We start from the raw sequence: 22879 nt of genomic DNA on the forward strand, positions 1-22879 counted from the left end.
TAAATTTAGGCTGGTCCTTTACAGAGGGGTTCAGTTATGTTTGTAGTGTTGCCCAGTTGAAAACAAACAAACAAACAAACATAAAATCTATAATTTTTTTTTTTTTTTAAGTATTAGTGTCACAGTGCCACAAATATTACATTGCTGGAATAGATCAGAGTATCTGTAAAGTGGTTTTTGCAGGATTTGAATGGTGCAAAGATGGGTTATCTCTACCAATGTCTAACACTATGTTTTATGTTTCTACACAGCTGAGGGTCTTCAAGCTGGCAAAGTCCTGGCCAACTTTAAACACTCTAATTAAAATAATTGGTAACTCCCTGGGAGCACTGAGTAACCTCACCCTCGTCCTGGCAATCATCGTTTTCATTTTCGCTATAGTAGGGGTGCAACTTTTTGGGAGAAGCTATGGGGAGCACAGCCATAAAATACACAAACATGGCAAGCCACGCTGGCACATGATGGACTTTTTCCACTCATTCCTCGTCGTTTTCCGAATTCTGTGTGGAGAATGGATTGAGACCATGTGGGACTGCATGGTGGTCGCTGAACAACCACTGTGCCTTCTTGTCTTTCTGCTGGTCATGGTGATAGGAAATTTAGTGGTGAGTTTTCCAATATTTTCTTCTCTTTATACTGTAAATGGTAGAATCTACTTAATAGCTGTTTTGTCAAAAAAAAAAAAAAAAGTACTTTCCAAAAACACAGGTGTTACCTGTGTGTGTTATAATTTATAAAAGCCTCTTTTGCCTTTCAATTTTGAGCCGCTGTCCATATTTTCACATTTTGTGTGCTTTGTACGCAGCATCACTTGACCTTTTCATGTGGCAACATGAAAAGGATTATCTTTGCAGTAAATATAATATAGGCAACTATGTTTCTTCACGTCTGGGGATTTGGATGTGAATCATCAGTAAGGTTTATGGTTTTCCTGCTTGAATTAATGGAGCCGAGTGCTTACGTCCCTCTGTAAATCAATTTATTTTTTAAGATCTCATGCAAGTATTGAATTCTTCGCCAGCAAACAGCAGAATCTACACTCCTACCACTGAAATCAGGACTTTCTTTCATCACTTCTAAGTACGTTTACACCCAAGAGCTAGATCCTGCTACAGCATACCCTACACAGCCTCACAAACCCGTGCTGGGGCGTAAGGGGCAGACTGCCTTCCTGGTCTTGTTCTGCCCTTTTTTAATGCCCAAATCATAAAAATATTTTTTTTTCTTTAGTAGTTTCATTTCTCATGTCATTCTTGGTATCATTCATATACCAATCTTCCCTCAATTTAAGAAACCGCCGAAAAGAATTAAGTGTAGGCAGCCTTTTATGGGAAATGTCTGTTCTGTGGCTAATCCCAAATCCCTGGGTCCTGCCTGTTCTACACCGCAGTGATTGATTTTGGGTGACGAAATGCTGTGAATGACATTCATATCACATAATGTTAACTGCTAAACAATTAAGTGCTTAGCCAACACTCCTTGTTTAGGCTTTCTTATTATCAAAGGAAACGGAGAGCTCTCTGAGAGTGGGATTTATTCCAGCCTAAGGTCAATAACTAAGACAGACGGGATGAATTGGTCTCTGGAGGGCTAATGTTCACTGACCGTGGTGCCTGGGTGACTCAGGGGTGCTATCAGCCCAGTTCTGACATGACAAAAATTCAGATACATAAATCCTACTCCAAACTGAAACATTCAGAAAAATATTAAATTCTCTCATTCCCTAAAAAAAAAAAAAAAGAGGTTTACAAATTCTTCTATTTAAATGTACTCAAAAGCAGGGAGGAAACCTCACTTCAAGCTTCTTGTGAGTTTGATTTTTGTGATAGTGTTGAAGTTTTGAGGGAATTGCTGGGCTTGAATCTGATCTCACACAGGATTTTGGAAGTAGCTCCACAGAAACCAATGATTCAATTCTAGTTTGAAGAAGGAAGCGATGTTATTAAGCCAACCAGCCATGACCACGATCTTTCTTACTACTATAACCTTTGAAAAGTTGTTTTGGCCAAATAATGCATTTGGCGTGCACAGATCTGTTTTAAATAACTTTTTGGGGGAAGAGGGACATGGGAACATTGGACTTTTTGAGAGAGAACTTTACTCCATCAACCACAATATGATCAGTCGTAGTCATTTCATTACTGCCTTGTTTCGGTTTGCTCAGTAAGACTGAACTCTGATAGCATCTGTGTTAGAATCAAAGTTAGAATTTAGATTTCTGAAAGCTACTCTCCTGATTTTTAATTTTATCATTATTTCGATGACTTTCAGGTCCTCAACCTTTTCATTGCACTACTGCTGAATTCCTTCAGCACCGACAGTCTCCAGACAGCAGAGGACGATGGAGAGATGAACAACCTGCGGATTGCCTTAGCTCGGATTCACAAGGGATTTCACTTTGTGAAGAGTGTTACGTGGGATACCTGCTGTGGAAAGCTCAGGCATGTAAAGAAAGCACACAGGAAGAAAATCAAATTGACTGCACCGAACCCACTTGGGTTCAAGCGTGAAGAAATAAAAAATTGTAAAGAGAATTACAATAATCAATGGACTGAGAAAAACGGGGACAAATGCTCAGGTCTTGAAGATTTTATTACCAATCCCAATGTATTTGTTTGTGTCCCTATTGCTGAGGCAGAGAATACAAGTGAGGGGTTTGAAGACGATGATAAGCTGAGTGCCTTTACAGAGATAGAATACAGCAAACAGGTAATAAATGTCTTTACTTGTGTTGGAACAGTAGAGTGCATGTATATATTGAGGGATGTATGGTTAAAGACTATCTCTAGCAGAACAGGGTGGCTTATGTTGATCCGTTTCCAGAGAGTAACCAAATTTTGAACTAGAACCAAAAGCAGTAAGATTTAAAGAGAGGGTAAATTATCACTTGGAGCCTTTTAAAAATCAAGACACTTTCATGATCTTAAAAAAAAAAATAAATAAAATCTATAAATTGTTGGCTTTGCTGCAGGAATTCCTGGCTGACATGTTATGTTACACACAGGTAATTACATAGCCCGTAAATTGTCCATAAATACTTGTGACAGTCCTTTGTAAACCTGGAATCTTTATGTAAAAACTTCTGTAAAAATGCCACTTATTTTGACATTATTTACATGACAGATCTGAAATGTATGTTCTGCATAAGAAACATTATCATGGACTCATAGCAGAAATGTACAGCTTTGGTCCATTCTTTTTCTTCCGTCCTTGATGAATATAGTAATTATTAGAAGGTGGAAGGATTAAGTATGAGGTGGCTCTATTAAAGACGTTTCTTACATGATAGCAATTATTGTCCTATTTCTTTGTTTCTTTGAGTTTTTCAGTCCTGTTTTAGCCACAGAAGACTCCTTTTCTAGACGCAAGGCTTCCCACCTTAAGTTTCCATCTTAATCCCTATGCAAAATTTCTCACTTAACTTTTGACTAGTTCACTAAGATACTAATTTCTTAGTTTGTTGAATGTTCATTGGTACAATTTTCCCTTTCTCTGTCCTTAGGTAAAATCAGAGACTCAAAATGGTCACATCTTATGATTTTTGTCTGCAGAGCCCCACTTTAAATAAAATGTGTGTCTTATCTTTCTTTCCCTTCCAACCTGTCCACCCTCCGAAAAGCGAAAAGAAAACCCACTCTAATCCACGGATTATTTTCAGGATGAAAATCAGCTGAGGCAAAGGGGAGAACGAGGGAAAAATTCAGGAAGCTGGAGTAAAGGATCTGGATTCTCCTCTGAAGAATTCAGTGTTCTTTACCTAGGAAAGGATAGAAAGTCTCAACCACCATCACCAGAGCAAAAAGAGGTAACAATTTTTTTCCTATGGCATTGACTTTCTGATACTGATCACGCTCAGGTATGTTTCTGTTCAAGGATTTGCTGGAGCAGAGTTTAGAGGCAGCAGCAGCTCTGAGCTTGCAGTAGCCGGAATTCCGTGAATGAAATCGAAGCTGTGCTGGGTTTCATGGTATTGATTTTAAAGAAAAAAGTAAAGAAAGAAAGTGTTTAGAAGTGGAAAAACTAAAAAAAAAAAAAAATAATAATTTCCAATAGATAATTTATAAAATGCTGTCTGCTATTTTCCATTTATTGAAATGTGAGTACACAAAAAGGAGCTGGGGGGGGAGGGGGAGCATTAAAAGAGATACACTTCCAAATAGAAGTGGGAAATTCCAGCAAGTCTGCCTGTGTCTCAAGTATCCCAGTTGCAAGAAATGGAATACTTTAAATGAACATCTCACTGTGACATTAAAGATAGTAGTTAGTAATTAAAAATATTTTTAGAATAATTTTGAATAAAGAATACATTAAAAAAGTGGCAAAGCACTATGGAAACATAAAAGAACAAAACCACAGAGTAAATAATTTGTAATAAACTGCAGACTCATCATACATTACATAAGGTGGGATGGGATAGAGAAGACCTTTGTAACTGGAGAATATATGATATGATTCTAATTTCTACTTCATAAATAATGTAATGTGTGTTTCAGTTCCTGATACAATATCAGGTGTGTTTTTCTGGTTCTCCTGTTTGTATGCATTTGCCTATGATTTCATGGTTTTTACCCAAGCAGTTTATCTCACTTTGAGGACTACATGTACTGATAAGCAAATTAAAAAGCTCATCAATTTGCCAGCTTATTAGGCAGTTACATCTGGTTCATGTAGATAAATATTGCATTTATATAGCTTTAGCCTCTATTTGAATGCACCTATCGGTATTTCTAAGCTCATATACTTTTAAAATCACGAAGTTCGCTCCATTACCAACACTGCTTGAAACAGTAGAACATAGTGAGGTTTTAATTTTGAATGTAATTTTTTTTCGTGGATTAATTTATTCATTTGGAGCTGAATGTAGAAATAATCAATACCTGGTCTTATTTTGTTCGGTAGTTTGACAGCATCAGCTCTTCTTCTGAAGGCAGCACAGTGGATCTGACTAATCCTGAAGATCTTTTGAGGCAGATTCCAGAGCTTGCTGAAGACTTCAAGACTCCAGAAAAATGTTTTCCAGAAGGTAAGGCTCCCATGGTTTCACTACTGGGAAGTGAGAACTTGTTTCTCTAGTGATGCTGAACCAATAGGGTAAGATTATTTTCAGTTAATTTTAGTTATCTGGAAGTCGGATAAATAGTCTAAATCATCTTCCCTCTCTAGTCAACAGTGAGATTGTGGCACCTGAAAAATAAAACCCTCTTTCCTTAAAAGTCAATTGCTTCTAACTGGGACGTGGGCAATGGCATAGGCCCAATCCCCAAAAATGAGATTATTATAGCGAAGTGAGATGAATTTCCCCCTATTGGACAGCATCAAAGTTACTTTTGGAGTTTAATGATGTAAGAGAAGTGTATGTGGCCAGAGGTCACCTGACAACGGCCGCTGGAGCTGGCACGATGGCACATCAGACTTGCTAATACTTTGCAACAGCATAAGTGTTTATTCCTTGAATAGCATTCCATGGGCAATCTCTGTAACATACAAAAGAATGAAATAAGCAGAGAAAAGCTGCTATGACGAAGCTGATTTTCTACCAGGTGACAATCTGGGAATCCCTTCTCAAATCACCGTATGACATCTAACTTTACAAGATGTTACAGGATGCGTTGAGTCCTTTCCTGGATTCTTCCTATCCCAAACATGTTACAACATGTGGTTTTCATAAGATGCAAAGAAATAGCTCTTGATGGTTATTTGAGAAAAAACTCACTACTGACAGTCAGGGGTAACCGCTGCACTTTCAATATTAGTTGTGAGACAATAAACTACACCAAGTCAGTCTATAGCCTCATCTCTTCCAAGTATGTTGTATTAAATAAATTATAACTGTGGCAAAATTCTTCCTGGTGCCCCAATTTGCTCGTTGCTTTCCCAGTCAGCCTGGGTGACCACCGCCATTTTCACCCCTTCCCCGAGTTTTCTTCGATTCTGTTGTTTTCTGCCCATTCAAGCTTCCCTGGACTGCAAAATGACCAGGAGGGGCTTATCCAGCCTTGCGTACGTGGAGCCCAGCAGCAGGTCCCACAGCTCTCAGCTTGCTCTCCTCCTCCACTCCCAAAGGCTCTCTTTCTTCTGATCACCACCTTCCCAATCCAGCACCGCTTCCTGGATATTTTGTCTGATGAGAATATGGATAAATCAAATCTGGGATGGGGCCTCCTATCCCCTCATTGCCTTGTTCTGCCCTGGATTGTTTTGTTTGTTTTTTTTTTTTTCTTTTTTTTCTTTTTTTCCTGTGCCCTTTTTGGGTCAATGAAACTTCTAATGCACAATTTTAGGAGTGAATCAATAACAGGGAAGCACATAGAAATTATTCAAAGCTAGAGAGCTGTGGTACCTGAATGCAATGTATTCTCTGTGTAGTAATTATAAATATATATATTTACTATTTTTTTACATCATAAATCTTGAGAGAGACCTCCTGTACCTACATTTCAGTTTGCTTTCTCCAGAAAAAAAACCACACAAGCGTTGCATTAATAATACATACGTCAGATTTCTGAGCTACAGGGTTTTTTTCAAAGCTACTTTATCAATGGCGTTTTTAGACAGTACAGACATTAGAACAAAAGAAATGAATAATTTTCTTTCCCTGCTCCAGAGAAGAAATGTGAAATGTCTTGTTTTGTGCTCTGTATTCCCAGGCAGGAGTGTGCATGCTGTGGCCAAACCGTCAGAGAATTCCACTGAAGGTGCAGTAAACCTGTACCTAACAGAGATTTCTGAACAACAAAAAAAAGGTCCCCGTCTTGTGCAAGTGCCATTCCTTGCCTCACCTCAAATCCCAGATCCGCATTACTGAGGAAACTGGGATTATTGAAAGAAAGATGATCAGAAATGTTTGCATAAATTATATACTATGTTTGTATATATTATATACTATTATATGTATGTTATACAATACTATATATGTATAAGATATATATATGACACATATATATATATGACACATAGATAATATGACACATATATATATATGACACATAGATAATTTTTTGTTTTCATGCTTGGAAATGACAGAAGCCTTCTGACTGACATTTTTCACGCTATTGAAAACGTGAATTAGCCTAGAGTGCACAGCAAGGAAAGAGTTAGCCTACGTGACTTAATTCTTGGCAAAATTAGAAAGTAATTTATTCCAGGATTTTGTGATCAGCAAACGTTACGTGGCCCTGGTGTCATTGTCTGCTATAAGAAGCAATCTGGTGAGCTTGAAAGGAGATGTTTTCCTTCTACAGGGCTGAGAACGTGACATACTCCTGCAAGTTATATGATATAAAATCACTGCATACATTCAGAACCAAATAAGTAAATGAATAGACCTTGCAAGGCACAAGGCAGGGGATGATGCTGCAATGTTGAAGACCACTGTTTACCTTCTCTGTCTCTGAGCCTTTTTGGTTTTGGGGTCATCTTGTCGTCTCGGCTCTCCAAACGGTGTGCAGAAACTGAGAAAGGCTTTTGTAACATCAAGACTCTTCTCACAGCCCTGAAGTCTTTTAAGCCCGAAGAGCAGGTCACTGAGAGCGTTGCCAGCATCTCAGAAATATCTTGGAACAATGGAAGATTGTCCAAAGGCACTCGACCTATTTTATGTGTGTATAAATAGCAGTTAAAAGACAAACAAAATGAGATATTTCCTCTTCACCACCCCCCCGCCCCCCCATGGCAAAACACGACAAAAAACCAACAATGATGTAATTAATGTGACCGTGGAGTTTCCTCTGCCACCAGAAGCTTCTTGAGCAACCCTCCGCATGCATGTGCGTTCCTTCCAAGCATTCATTGCTGTCTCTCACTTTCAGGTTGTGTTCGATACTTTCATTGTTATGCGGGTAATGCCATAAAGTTTGGAGGAGAAAAATGGTGGAATCTGAGGAAAACCTGCTACCAGATTGTTGAACACTCCTGGTTTGAATCCTTTATCATATTCATGATTCTTCTGAGCAGTGGAGCCCTGGTTAGTGAACCACAGATTCATGTATTTATTTAAAGTATTTTTAGCTCTAATTTTCACCCAGAAATGCTGTTATTAGCGGAAAACACAGTGAATATCTTTAAACTCAGCAAGAGAAAAAAGAAGAGGCTTCACATAGCAGTCGTTTATTCACTATTGCCATTACTGCAACTTTATTATTCACATTATTACAAATTATGAGAGAGAGTGAACAATGCTAAAAATATATAACTCTCGGAAGTTGTTTCTATTCTGGCTCTATACTGGATCTTTCTGGCTTTCTCTGGAAGTCGTTTCACAGTTGGGAAATTATCTTTTTTTTATGTCATTAAAAGAAATAAATTACTCAGTCCTAAAAAATTGGTTCTCTTTAAAGTGTATTTTTGGAAATTCCTTTCAAGAAGTTTATACTTGTCTCCTTGGGTCCCATGGTGCATGATGTGCGTCCGCAGAGGTGTAGTACATAGACAAAAAGAAAGTGAATGGACAGGGAGAATTACAAGTTTATCACCTGACATAGATTTGAGTAAAAGATGGGCTTCAGATCTGTGTAAAACACATACTGAATTGATGAAGGGGTCTTAATGATGCTAGACTTTAATTTTATAAAGCTCATCTCTGACTTTTGCCATTTATTTCTACATCATGATTTCAGGCATTTGAAGACATCCACATCAATGAGAGAAATAACATTAAAATTATGTTGGCGTTTCTCGACAAAATGTTCACTTTCATCTTTGTTCTGGAGATGCTCCTGAAATGGGTGGCTTACGGCTTCAAGAAGTATTTCACCAACGCCTGGTGCTGGCTGGACTTCTTCATCGTAGACGTAAGTTCTGGCTTTGGCATTTCTGTACGGGTCCTGACACAGGGTGCAGTAGCAGAATCACTGTTTTCTGGATAAGAAGCTAAGAGAGTGCTCATACTTACTTTAATGATGGATTTGGGATATTGCATTCTGGGCACTGAAAATATGGGGATATTTGTTTGTTTGTTGTGGGGGGTTTTATTGTTGTGTTTGTTTTTTTGTTTTTTGTTTGTTTTTTTTTTTAAACAGGAATAGAGGAAACAGATACTGGGACATTGCTAATACTTTCTTTTGTCTTCCCATTCAGGTGTCTTTAATAAACCTGTTTGGCAGTTCATTTGGTCCCATGAAATCTCTGAGGACTCTCCGAGCCCTGAGACCCTTGAGGGCATTGTCACGATTTGAAGGCATGAGGGTAAGACTGAATACAAATTAAAGCTTTGTTGGTACTAATAAGGTTTGTAACTCATGACTGTGACTTTATGAAGTTCACATGTTTACCTCAAGTTCAAGTTTAGGACCTAGAAAATGAATTTTTAAAAGGCACCTTTGCTGCACTCCTCTGTACTTGGTTGCTCCTCACAGACTTTCCTCGAGTAATAGATCCAAAGTGCTGTGGAAACTAAAACTAGGCTGGGCAGAACTTTGTTCCGCTGCAGCTCAGTCGTTCTTGTGTTCCCGTCTTACTGAGATAGCCAAAAGTAAAATAGAGAATAAGAACTGTGAGCACAATTCTCATTTTTGAAGCCTGGTGGCAAGCTAATTCGGAGGAAAGAATAATCTCCATTCTACCAATTTTTACTGCATTGATGTACAAAAACTTTAGACTATTTGGAACAATAATTTAAGCAAAGTACCCTTAATAGACTTATCCTTTCACAAAGCAGGAGTGTTTGTCTTTAGAATATTTGCTGCCTTTTTCCATCAAAGGAGCACCTGGAACAATGTGAATCTACTGGACATTAATTATGTTTAATTACAAAACTACCATTGTGAAAATGGAGAGAGAGTTTCCCTCAGCCATACGCAAAACACATCCATACACTGCAGTGAGGAACAGCGTGATAACCACAGCGGTATTTGGGCAAAAGTCTGGTCTTTGGAATATACTCTGGCACGTGAAAATGGATGATATAAATACATATGATGTCACTGTCACACCTTTACATGGGAATGCAGCCTCAGTGCAGCTGAGATACAGCTTGCTTTTGGGTATCTTCTGGAAGTGAGATTGAAAGCTGCCTGATTGCAATCTTGTCGCTGCGAAGGCAGAGAGAAATTGTATTAAATTAACTAACAGAATGTAATGAAATTTCCATGTCTGGAGTCAATTTTGAAACAGGTACCAATCATATTTTCTGTCTTGCTGTGCAGAACGCGTGTGACATGGTCTCCAAAATCAAAGCTTCTGGTCCATCAAGCTCTTCTTTGCTACCTGACAGCCGAGTTCACTGCCTGCGCTGTGAAACTCAAAGATATATTCTCATCATTTCCTTACACTGCCCCATTTTATGAAGCGATCTGTTATGTCTTGGCATGGACGTTTTCTGCGATTATGCAGCACCTAGCACAGAAAAAGTACCTAAAAGTACCTAGCTCGCGCTTGTAGAGCCCAAACACCATCATAATCCACTAAAAATAATAGATCTAGCAAAATACTAGTGGAGAGTTATTACTGGTCCTTTTAAAAACTACTTTCTACAGTTTTAATAATACAGTCCTCTGTGCTAGTGCTTATGGATGAATGCTTCAGAAATTCTATGTTATAAATTTTTAAAGCAAAAAAGCTAACCCCTACTCCAAAACCAAGGGAAAGTCATCAAAGGAGGATGGACTTACATGGTATCAACTATTCCTTTGAAAGCCTAAGAGATACTATGGGCCTTTGAACCTTTGTTCAAGATACCCATACCAGCTGTCACTAGTATTTACACGGAAAACGTTTGGTTTCTGTTTGCCGAGATAACTAAGTGACTGCTTATTGCTCTGAGAAAACACTTGAGCCCATCATTGTTTAAGCGTATTTTTCCTCTCCCGTTTCATCCAAGGTGGTTGTCAATGCCCTCATAGGAGCCATCCCTTCCATCATGAATGTTCTGCTTGTCTGCCTTATCTTCTGGCTCATCTTTAGCATCATGGGAGTGAACCTCTTTGCTGGGAAGTTTGGGAAATGTGTGAATCTGACAGAAGACAATTCAGAGATAAATGATTCGATCAATAACTTAACAGACTGTAGAATGCACAATAACACAGGAAAAATATTCTGGGTGAATGTTAAAGTCAACTTTGATAATGTTGGCTCTGGTTACCTGGCTCTTCTTCAGGTGGTAAGTGTTGGTTGCCTTCACTAGTGAGCACCATGTTAGATGGGCTTGACCTCCTGCCAACTCCCAACTCTTCTCTGTGGCTGATGGAATATACAGCCTGCTCTTCCCTTGTAATTGGCTGTTCACACACCAGCGCTGTTTGTGCATGCAAATAGAAAAAGGGGAACAAATTAGACCCCACTGTGATGTTCCAGGTGGACAAGTGCTGTTTCAGCCTCCAGCAGGTTTGTGAGCCTGAGAGCTGGAGTCAATCTCGGAAGCAAATACTGACCTAATCTACCATAATACAGATTTGTTCAGCCATGAGGGCGGTAAGGCCTTTAGTAGACTGTGTTAATGTAGGTTTGCTCTGAAGGGCAACATGTTCTGTCCCACCCTAGTGAGCTTTCTCATCTGGATAAGGCTGAAAATGCCACACGTATAGTAGGGCCAAGTTTCCTTAATGTCAGAGTTTGGTGTGGTAAAGCCTCTTTCCCCAGTCAATGTCATTCAGATATTGCAAATTATGTGAAGACTTTTACCTTGAACATTCAACACATTTTCACTAATGTCTCATTCTAGGCAACATTTAAAGGTTGGATGGACATCATGTATGCGGCAGTAGATTCACGAGAGGTCAGTCGCTACAATCAGTCTATATTTTTTGTTAATGCTACCACTGTCTGCAAAAGCGTTATGATTTTTTCACTTTTACATCTGCTGTTTGTGCTAAATCTTTCCAGTAATTATTTTTATTAGCTAATGTAAACATTTCATCTGCAAATAACTAAAGCTAATCTGTTGTAATGGGGAGAGGGATTTAACTCCAGATCCACCCACCTAAATGCAGTTACCTATAGTGTACCATCTCCAGGTGAGTTTGCCTCCAAGTACCCTCTATGGTTAATGGAGATCCAGTCAATGTGTTCAGAGGGAACTCGAGTTTGGGAGCATTTCAGCTCACGATGGATATCTATATTCAGCTGGGCACCTCTTTATACTATATTGACTCTACAAATAACTGGACATCCATCAGCTAGCAGGGAAGTCGAGTTCCCACTCACATGGAAGAATCTACTTTCACACACCTTTTATGAAACTCGAGCTTGGAGTAAACCTGAATGTTTTACAGTGACATGGTTTAAAGTCTACTCCAAAAAAGAAAACTGAACTTCAACAAGAATCAAGCTATTGTGGATAAGCAACCGTATAAAATACGTTGTCCAGCATCACTAATACTAATTTGCTTACTGTTTATATTGCCAGTAGCGTTTGCTGTCTTATCAGAAATATTGTCCAATATTATACAGAACAAATTGGTGTGTCTTTGGAGGCAAATAATTTGAAATGAAGAGGCTATGTTAATTTGATCATGCCTTCAAAGGAATCAAATAATTTTAATAGTAACTGTATATGAAAATGGGGGGGTGAGTTTCAAAGGGGTTTATGGCATTTCAATTTGAAAAACTATTTTTCCTGTTCTGGTTTTTGTTTTATCCATAATAACCACAGAAGAAGTTTTTGCTAACGAGAAGAAAAACATATCTAGGCCAAGACTTTTTTAATGGCAAGAGCTTGGAATCAGACTTCTAAATAGTTTACTTGATTTTTCAAGTACCGAGCAATTTACAGCTCCTATTCTTATTGGAAGAAGCTGAACTGATGCTTCTGAAATGCTTATGAAAATCACATCAAGAATGTCCAATTCAGTAACTGTTTCTATTGACTTTAGTAGGGCCTCGGTCAGTTGCAAACGGTAGGATTTCAAGACAGGTTGGAAGAGAAAAAAAAAAAACAACCGCAACAATCAGCTTTCATGAAAAAAGAAATTTAAAATAAAGGCAAACCTCATTCATCATTAGTCAAAGGCTAAGTTCTGCTCTATAAGTTTTCCAGTGCAAATATGTCAGTAGGAATTAAATTATCCTGTTCGGCAATGATCTAGCCAGAAATTAAATAAATAAACATTGTAAAAGAAATCAAATCAATGAGTTGTCGTAGTACAAACACTTTGTAGTACTATTATTTTGAGCTGTATTTTCTGGTTAGCTATCTCTCAGGTGTTGAGCTTCGTGTATCATTTCGTAAGGTTCATGTCTACTTTGAAAAGGGATAGCAGTCAGCATCTGAGCAATAATGTCCCTACGAGGTTCTAGAATTTTGATGCATTTAGTAGTCACCATGAGTGTCACTTTCTTCCATCGCTTCATGCCCCTTCCGAAAGTAGCATATACATACAATATTTTGTGGTACGCAGAATTAGCAGCAGGGCTGTAAATCTCAGTTCCGCCTGGAATCAATTTGTGAGAGGATCTGCAATATGATGATTATTCTGAATTGAGCTCGTGTTGTTATTGCTCATTTTTCATGTTGCTTCTCATTCTTGCAGAAAAATGAGCAGCCGAAAATGGAACACAGTCTGTTTATGTATCTCTACTTTGTGAACTTCATCATCTTTGGATCTTTCTTTACCCTGAATCTCTTTGTTGGTGTTATTATTGACAACTTCAACCAACAAAAGAAAAAGATAAGTATATTGGTTGTGCTCCCAGGCACCTACTACATCTCGATCAATGCTATCTTTAGAGAACTTACACGTGCTATACATAACATCTAAAACTTCTATTGGCATTTACAAGAACATTAGTAATTAAGTTAGCAGAAGTAACACCCAGGATGAGCTTCTTCCTCCTCTCTTTTCACCTATAACCTGGACACCCAGCCCTTTCCCAACATTTTGAAGGCAATGACATCTTCTCTACAGCCCCTTTAAATGTTCCTCCTTTTGGGGAACTGACCATGACGGGACACTCGTTATTTAGAAAGTGGTCTGGTACAGATGCTCGGAGATGTATTTCGGATATTCAACAAGACCAGGATGTGGGAAGCCAGGGAAAGATTTGCTCCTGTCCAGGTTTTCATTATGTCCTTTGTTTTCGTGCTTTCTGAGCTAGCTGGTTTCACCCCAGGACTTCTGCTCTGTGAATGCATGGTTTGTGCCACTCTGTTTTTTTGGACAGTTATCTGTTATGAAAAGGGCTGGTAACAGCAAGATGCGAATAAGGAAGGAAAGTTAGTTTCCAGCAGTTTAGACTTTGTAACTACAATAGTGCCACTTTCTCACTGAATAAGCGTGAGATTTCGTTATATACTTAGGTGGGGAAGATATCTTTATGACAGAAGAACAGAAAAAATATTACAATGCAATGAAAAAGTTGGGATCCAAGAAACCCCAAAAACCCATTCCAAGACCACTGGTAAGACTGACTGAATTCTTCAAAAGAAAAATGCACTGCAGAAGTGCAATTTAATTCACTGAAAAGTGCAAATGTTTATATATTGTGTATGAATTATTTATACTATCTTTACATTGACAGACAGTGCTCTAAAGTCAATTCCATACTAAAAAGTGGCACTGAAAGATTTTACAGGTTAAATATTTATTAAGTTCTCTGCATAAATATTGTTGGATTTTGCATTCACCTTGGAACTGATTAAACTTAAGGATGGGAAGGGATTTTTAATGTCATTTTTACATTCTGCCTTTCTCTGGCTTCACTATAGTTGAATAACTTTGCAACATAAAGAGTGAAGTTGTTGGAAACATGCATGGATGAGTACTCCCTACTTTCATAACTGATGCTGGATGTATTTTTCTTTTCCTCTAGAACAGATACCAAGGGTTCCTTTTTGACATTGTAACATGCCAGGCCTTTGATATTGTAATCATAATTCTCATCTGCCTTAACATGATCACCATGATGGTGGAAACCCATGACCAGAGTACAACTAAGACTGACGTCCTTAACAAAATCAATATACTCTTCGTTGCCATCTTCACTGCAGAATGTGTACTGAAATTGGTGGCCCTGAGGCAGTACTATTTCTCAAATGCCTGGAACGTATTTGATTTAGTTGTTGTGATCATGTCACTTGTCGGTAAGTAAAATTGGTTTGGCAAATTCTTTATTCTATCAACTATTATTCTTTTCAGAAAAAAATAGTTAAGATTTATCAACTGCAAATGGATGTGATGTGAATGGGATAATTTCCATTGTTACAGATTTATTGCCAACTAAGGAATCTTTGATCAGATAGAAATTACTGGGTTTTATCATCTGTGTTTGTAGCAGAGAATTGAAATACATAGACAATATGAAGGAATTAGATTATAGACTATAAAATTCAGTTTCTGGAAACTCAGGCATAGTTGATTGAAAATAAGTTCACACTGTGTAACAGGATAGAAAAGAAAGCACAAATGTATTAGCTTTTATTTGAAGGGATTGAAATGGAAGAATGGGGTAAAAAGCTCTTCTGCCAATTGAGCGCTCTGCCAATTTAAGTATTCCTTGGGCCAGCACTGCCAAATAGCAGAAGATATTTAGGGGAAGAAAATATTTTATTTCTTTAGTATGAGCTATGTTTTGGGTAAGTAAGATTCCAGCAAGAATATGGCTCTTCTTTAAGAAATTAACTTCCTGGAGCGGAAATTCAGAAAAATGTATCCAAAACATCTAAACCTAGAAAAAACAAACCTGTTCTAGTGCTACTAGATCTGTCATTTTTTTCATGCAAACTAAACATAAAAATAACATCCGCGTGTAGCTATGTCCCTGAATGATCTAAAGGCCATTGTAGAGTGGCATGCACAACTTCTACGTTCACCACTGGTTTTATATGTATCTTGATTATATTATCTAGTTGATGACCATGAAATTGTTGTTATATCTTGTTTTCTTATTTTAGCTTTGTAGTATCAGTATTTGAAGTCAAATTTAGAAGGTAAATGCATAACCTGCACTTGCTGAAGTATTCGTGCAACCAGTGTCAAAGAAAACCATCAGTCAATGAGTATGGACTGATATGGATATTTGAAGTTGTGCGTAGAAAGGTGTGTGCCATCCTTAGGGCAACAGGTACTGTCTTCCGGTGGCTGAAGAATGTAGTCCATAGTTGCTGATTTCTACAGCTATTTCTTCAACTCTAACTTCTGTTAAGGTTGTTCTGCTAGGGTCTTAGCACACACGTATAATGTATTTTTCAACTGTACAGATATCATCTTTTCATCCTTCTTACTAGTTAAGCAGAAATGTTGTATTCTAAACAGTTGTTATCCTTCCCGTTTTAGCCTTACTGCTTTCTGGCATTGGTAAAGCACTTCAACATTTCTTACCGCCTACACTCTTCAGGGTCATTCGCCTGGCTCGGATTGGACGAATACTGAGACTCATCCGGGCTGCCAAAGGAATTCGAACTCTGCTTTTTGCGTTAATGATGTCACTACCTGCTCTATTTAACATCGGCCTCTTGCTTTTTCTGGTCATGTTCATTTATGCTATTTTTGGCATGGCTAACTTTGCCTACGTGAAGATGGAAGATGGTATTGACGATATGTTCAACTTCCAAACCTTTGCTAACAGCATGCTCTGTCTTTTCCAAATCACCACGTCAGCCGGCTGGGATGGTCTTCTCAGTCCTATTTTAAACACTGGGCCGCCGTATTGTGATCCAAACGTAAATGGTACTGTAGGTGAATGTGGTAAACCTGCCATAGGTATTATTTATTTTGTAAGTTACATCATTGTATCATTTCTCATTGTTGTAAACATGTATATAGCTGTTATTCTGGAGAACTTCAATGCTGCTACTGAGGAAAGTGCAGAGCCTTTAGGGGAAGATGACTTTGATATCTTTTATGAAATCTGGGAGAAGTTTGATCCTGAGGCAACTCAGTTTATAACTTTCTCTGCACTTTCAGACTTCGCAGATGCTCTGGCTGAACCTTTACGTGTACCAAAACCAAACAAAGTTGAACTCATAGCAATGGACCTGCCTATGGTCAGCGGAGATAGGATCCACTGCTTGGATATCTTGTTCGCTTTTACTAAGCGAGTGTTAGGAGATTCTGGGGAGATGGATACTCTTAAAGTACAAATGGAGGAGAAGTTCATGGCTGCCAATCCATCCAAAAAATCCTACGAGCCAATCTCCACTACTCTCAGACACAGACAAGAGGAAGCTTCTGCCACTGTCATCCAGCGTGCCTACAGGAGTCATTTGCTCCTGCGCTCCGTAAAGCATGCTTCTTACCTGTACCACCACAGAACTTACAGTGGTGACACCCTTGGACGTGCTGCTCCAGAAAAAGAAGGACTTATTGCATCTATGATGGGTGAAAACTATAGTAGGAGTCCTGACCAGTCTGAAACTTTGTCCTCAGCATCCTTTCCTCCATCATATGACAGTGCCACAAGAACCAGTAGTGGCAATCTCATGGTTGAGAATGGAGAAATTACAGGTAATCAACAATCTCCAGACATTAAATAGTTCATCAGTGACAATGCTGTTAAGTATATTTTAAAATGTTGCTGTTAAGAATATTTTAAAATGTTCACAGAAGCTGATATTGTAAACACACATCAGCTGAGGCAGCCTCCCTATTAAACGAAGTCTGCTGATCATGATCAATTAACCATAGTTACGTACGATCACTTAATTGCGGTAGCTGCTAAATTGTAGCTTTTGAACGTGCAATGTTCTCTTCATTTACATATGACGAGACAAAAGCTGTGAAAGGTTTTGGATCTGTTTCATCAAGGGTACTCCACTGCAAAGCAGGTCCCACAGTACCTGAGTGTTGTGGCATATGCACAGCAGTGACAGATAACCTCTGCTGCTGTTATCCCCCGTGAAGGAAGCAGAGAAGTGCCCAAGCAGCAACGGATCTACTGGAGAACCAGGAAAAGAGTGTCAGTGTTAAGATAAATTGCCGAAGGAAAAGGAGCTAAAATTTACCCTCATTCCATTCCTAATTGATGCTCTCATTATAAACCTGTTAAGCAAATGGCTGCTGATTTATTTATTTATTTACTTTATGTTTGAGGACTGATGTACCACAAACATAGCCACTGCATGATCCACAGATACACCACAGTGTAGTGGGCTTCTTCCAATAAGATTGATTTACAGAATAAGTCACAGCATGTACACTATTGTAGTTGTGTTACTGCAGCTTAATGAAAAAATAAATACAACTCTTGGTATTACGGAAGTTGTACTGAGCTGAGTAAAACCTTGCTTTATATTTTGTCCATGAGAATTATTTTTTTAACCCGGTTTCCTCTGGCAAGAAGGAGAAGGCAGGTGTGCTCTGTGTCTATCAGTCACTCCCTAACAAATTGTGTTTATCACATACTTTCCTTGAACTTTGCATAATGGTTGTTTCATGCTCGAGTTCATTTCTGCCAGTGTGGTAGAGAAAAGAGACACAAATAAGCATTTCCACTGTGGGGAAAATTGGCAGCATCGCTTCAGATGACATCAGAAACCCAGGCTCGGGAGTGCCACATGGGTCCCATCTGAGCTGTCCTTGGTCATAACGGTGAGCGTCATCCATGGCTGTGGAGTGAGGCCTTGACCTAAGGTTGATGCAGCCCATTGGTGGTGGGACTCTTTCCCCCTTCTGCTTGTGCTTCTCTGATGGGAGGAACTGTTTTTTCTGTCGTGCAAAGATCAGAAGAAACCAAAGCATGAGTAATGTGGAAAATGAGGAAATCTGGGTTGGAGCATTTGCATCTCGGTTAACGTAAGACTAAGGATGTGATCATAAACTATGCTTCTCATGAAACTACGTGTGCACATGGTCTCTCGTGATCTTCTCCATATTTTCCTTATAAAGGTTTTTATCTTTCTTCATGTCCGTACTAGCTTGGGCTTCTTCTCAGAAAAAAAAAAAAAAAACAAACCACATGCCTAAACAATACTCAGTCTTTTGTCCTTTGTACACATACTTTGGAGATATGTGCAGCTGATGCACGTTGCTGTCTAATGACTGTTGTGTTATACCTTGTCATGCACTAGACATAGTCATAAATTACCCTTGACATTTAAATTTCTTTTTTAAACTTCAAACACATTACTTGCAAGTCAGTGTAAGATGTTTTTTATTTTTGTTAGTCGCAATGTTGTGGCTGTGAGGCCACTGTTGGGGTTGGCAGATTCTGGCAAGGTTCGGGTGATCTGATTTCTGCCAGAAAGGAAACCGGGTTTTGCGACTGAGTGGGACCTCCTGTACCCTCCATTTGCAACCTGTAGCAAGTTGCCTCCTCTTCTGAATATCACTTCTCTACAGGGGCAGTTATATGTCCTGTCTTATGTCACCTTCCTCTTCTCCTTTTTTTCATCTCTTCAGTTTGTGAGCTCTTTGAACGGAAATCCTCTTTTACTATGGGTGGTAAATTAGACCTTAATAATGAGACTGTTTTCAGTTAATACTGTCTGAACACTGATTGTAAATAATATTTATAAAACTAAAAAGTATTAATTTCCTCTGTGGTATTCCTTTACCTTCTCCTAGCCATCGTAGCATCTTTAATTTTGACTGATACTCCCTCAGATTATAAAATAGGGACACAGTGAATCTGCTTTGCACCAGAAAATCCAACAGCTCTGTGCCACTGGAACCCAGGGGACTTTATTCGCACTAAAAAATAAAACTAATAACTATAAAAAGAATTACTATAATTCAAATATTTTTAGTTGGCTACAATTATTTTTGTACCACTTGCACAGTTTTCAATCCACAACAGTTTAGGAGTTGACTACATCTCACTTGTGAGATGGTGTTTCCCACCTCCAGCCCGTCCAATGTCTGCTTCCCATGATGTGCAGAGTCCATTGAGAAACACTAATGAGCCACATGTGCCGCTGTCATCAATTTGAGTGTGCACTGAACAGCCATACAGTCATAGAATTGTTTCGGTTGGGAAAGACCTTTAAGATCATCAACTCCAACCGTAAAACCAACACTGCCAAGTCCACCACCAAACCATATCCCTAAGCGCTACATCTACACGTTTCTTAAATTCCTCCGGGGATGGCAACTCAACCATTTCCCTGGGCAGCCTGTTGCAATGTTTGATAACCCTTTCAGTGAAGAAATTTTTCCTAATACCCAACATAAACCTCCCCTGGTGCAACTTGAGTCCTGACATCTCACTGCCTTGGGGGATTATGTATTTAAACACAACCGTACCCAAAGGTAGAGAAACTCATCTTTGCCAGCTCATGTGCCAGGAAGGGGTATTTTTGATTGTAAGGTAGTTTATCGACAGCCGTCTACATACGAGCATCACTGGAGTCCATCTGTCTGGGAAGGTTACCCTGGAGCTGAGTCAGAGCTCCACCAGCGTAGGAGGTCAGATGCAAAAGACCATTTGGTACCTGAAGTGAAATGTTTATCGGTGCAAGAAATAAAAAGTACCCCCTAGGGTGAATTTTACCTTCTGCAGAAACCTGCCTGAGTAAAAAAGTGATATCGTTCTGGGGAAGGCGAGCCCCTTGTAATGTTCTGTCATCCTTCTGATTCTCTTCTGAACCCTCTTAATTTTGGATTCTACTGATGTCTGTACTAAAATCTAGTTTATTGTGATGGCTGTGTGGCACAGTCTTGTTTCCAGATGGATTGCCACCCTTTTTGAACAACGTTTTATTTGTGTGCTCCCTCCTAACCACTATTCTGAGTGCGTTGCATTACGAGCCTGGTCTCTTCAACAGTTACCTCTTCCATAATCTGTGTATCATTTATAAATTTTACCCCAAATTATTGCATTTTAAAAAAGATTATTAAAAGAGACAACAAAAAACATAAGGGCTGAGAGCTCTTCCCTTGGACAGCCCATGAGAAACACCATGTTTTTGGCTATTCTTTTGATAGTGATGTAAGACAACACATATAGCAATGAAAGACATGAGAATACCAGAACAACTGTACCTCTCTGTCGTGGGCTTGATTTCAGTACCTAAAGCACACACGTTTTTCACAGGAAATCAAAGTAATGGAAAGGCTTTGAACATTTGCACTCCAGTCAAAGGACTTAAAGAGGGAGAAAAAAGGACTATGCGGAACCAACCAATAAAAAGTTATTTTCTTCAGCAAAAATCAGGACCTGTAGCATAAGCTAGACTGACTTTACCATTGAGACAATCATTATTAATGGGACAATACTGATAACTTAGTTCAGTGTTTCTCAGCTCTTGGGGGAATCAACGGAGCTGAATGGCATGAAACTCCTATTGCACTTTAAAGAAAAGAGAAGTTTTTTCCCTGCATTTGCAAGATACCTTTGCAATTCAACAGCTGTGAATTAAAACTGGACCAAGTGCAGAGAAGCAAAATTAGAATGAAACAAAAAAATTATATTATGAAAAGAGATTCAAGGTTAGTTTGTTCAGCCTAGAAATAACAGCTGAGAGGATGCATCATAACTCTCAGTAATAGCAGGTGGGAAAATATGAGCGAGGGAGAAACACATTTAAAAGACAGACAGAATAGTTAGGGAAAAAAAATTACCCTGGAAATTAGAAGTGGTTTCTGTCCTTCAGGGGATGGAGTCATGAAACTGCTTTGCAGCAGGAGCAGAGGAGCCAGCCTGACCGAAAGGTGAATAGTTACACATTTCTTCAAGGGATTATGTGCCACAGCACTTTCAAGGAGATGTGTGACCTAGCAGACCCCTTGGTTCCTGCTTGAAATTCCCTGGATTTCATAAAATTAAGACTCGGATCTGCAACAGGACACTGAAACTTGTTGAATGCTTCCTCCTAGTGGTTTTAGATCAAAATGACATATTCAAAATGCAAAAAAAGCTGGGCCTCCATCTCAAATACAGAGTTTGAAACCTAAACAGACAATTAACTGTCTTAAAAAAAGAGTATTAGCAGCAAGCAGAGAGCTTAGAAGGAGTGGGAGAAAGGGTTGTGCTAAAAGAAAGCTAGAGTTCAAAGGTCAGAAAATTAAATGAGTGAGAATTTCCAATGTAAAAGAGAATTGGATCATGAAGAGGAAATTGAAACAGTAAAAAATAACTCATTGGCTATATAGGAAAGGAGAAGAAAAAATAAAGATGTGTGATTAGCTTAAAATGGGGCAGGGGTGATGTTTTGTACAGTTTTAGGGTTGAAGATAATCTATGTCTCTATATATGATAAAAATCAAGCAAATAGTCTCCTTCATTTTCAATGAAGACAATATTCAATATGGGATTACATTTTCCTTGGCTAGCAAGAAATGTTTGACTGGAAATGCGAGTACATCCACAGAAGGGGGTTAAAGCAATGGGGTCGGGGGCCAGAATAACGCCTGTTCAAACATACTGCTGAGAACCGGCACATGAAATTGCAGATCTGTCAGTAGGGATTCTGTGAGAATCTGTCAAATCAGGAAAGGTAGAAGGAAGGGGAAAAAAAAAACACAAAACCCAATGCAAATGTAATGCTGGTATGTGAAAAGGAGGTACCAAGCAATCCAAGCAATCAGAGACTCGCTAATCTGAACTGAGTGTGTTGCCGGGCTGTGGAACATGTTTTGAAGGGGAAATAATGAAAGACTTGAAGGCAAGTGGAAAATCGAACAAAATAGGTTTGAAATCTATTTGCTAGGAAAGAAGAATGTGGTAGATCTTATCCAGTGGTATTCTGAGAAAGCTCTGTCAGATGGGGAGGTAGAGTTGAATTAGAGACAAACGGCACTTACACAAGAGCTGTGCCATTTGTAGAGGGGAAACTGCTTCTGTTCGTGTTGTGAAAAACCTGCTGGCAAGAGAGCTCTCGCACCCATCCTTTGGATTTAGCAATATTTTATCCATAACCTGAGCACAAAAATGGCAGCACCTTCAGTAATTCCGTGAGTTAAAGTCAGGAGGAGTTGGGAGCAGGAAAGCCTGCTGAATGACCTCGGACACTGGAGCGAGAACAAAATGCAATAGGGCAGGGCATAAAGTCCTCCACTGGGGGGCTCCAGGG

The 22879-nt window shown here is 39.0% G+C and overlaps 1 protein-coding gene across 1 annotated transcript in view; it reads left to right on the plus strand.

The window, feature by feature from the left end:
• LOC309669158 (sodium channel protein type 5 subunit alpha-like) overlaps positions 1-17404 on the plus strand; it is a gene marked incomplete at both ends in the record, with an annotated part of 37251 nt that extends 19847 nt beyond the window's left edge. Inside the window, 13 exons of the mRNA XM_082479762.1 lie at positions 252-605; positions 2272-2709; positions 3659-3805; positions 4900-5023; positions 7809-7963; positions 8616-8813; positions 9076-9183; positions 10817-11095; positions 11657-11710; positions 13464-13605; positions 14231-14331; positions 14743-15013; positions 16206-17404. Of these exons, the coding sequence (XP_082335888.1) occupies positions 252-605; positions 2272-2709; positions 3659-3805; positions 4900-5023; positions 7809-7963; positions 8616-8813; positions 9076-9183; positions 10817-11095; positions 11657-11710; positions 13464-13605; positions 14231-14331; positions 14743-15013; positions 16206-17404 (3570 nt within the window). The remainder of the gene's footprint in view (positions 1-251; positions 606-2271; positions 2710-3658; positions 3806-4899; positions 5024-7808; positions 7964-8615; positions 8814-9075; positions 9184-10816; positions 11096-11656; positions 11711-13463; positions 13606-14230; positions 14332-14742; positions 15014-16205) is intronic.
• Positions 17405-22879: the final 5475 nt, after the last annotated feature.

Source organism: Vanellus vanellus, assembly GCF_965231255.1.
Source record: "Vanellus vanellus genome assembly, chromosome: 2".
In the NCBI taxonomy this organism is placed as follows: Eukaryota; Metazoa; Chordata; class Aves; order Charadriiformes; family Charadriidae; genus Vanellus; species Vanellus vanellus.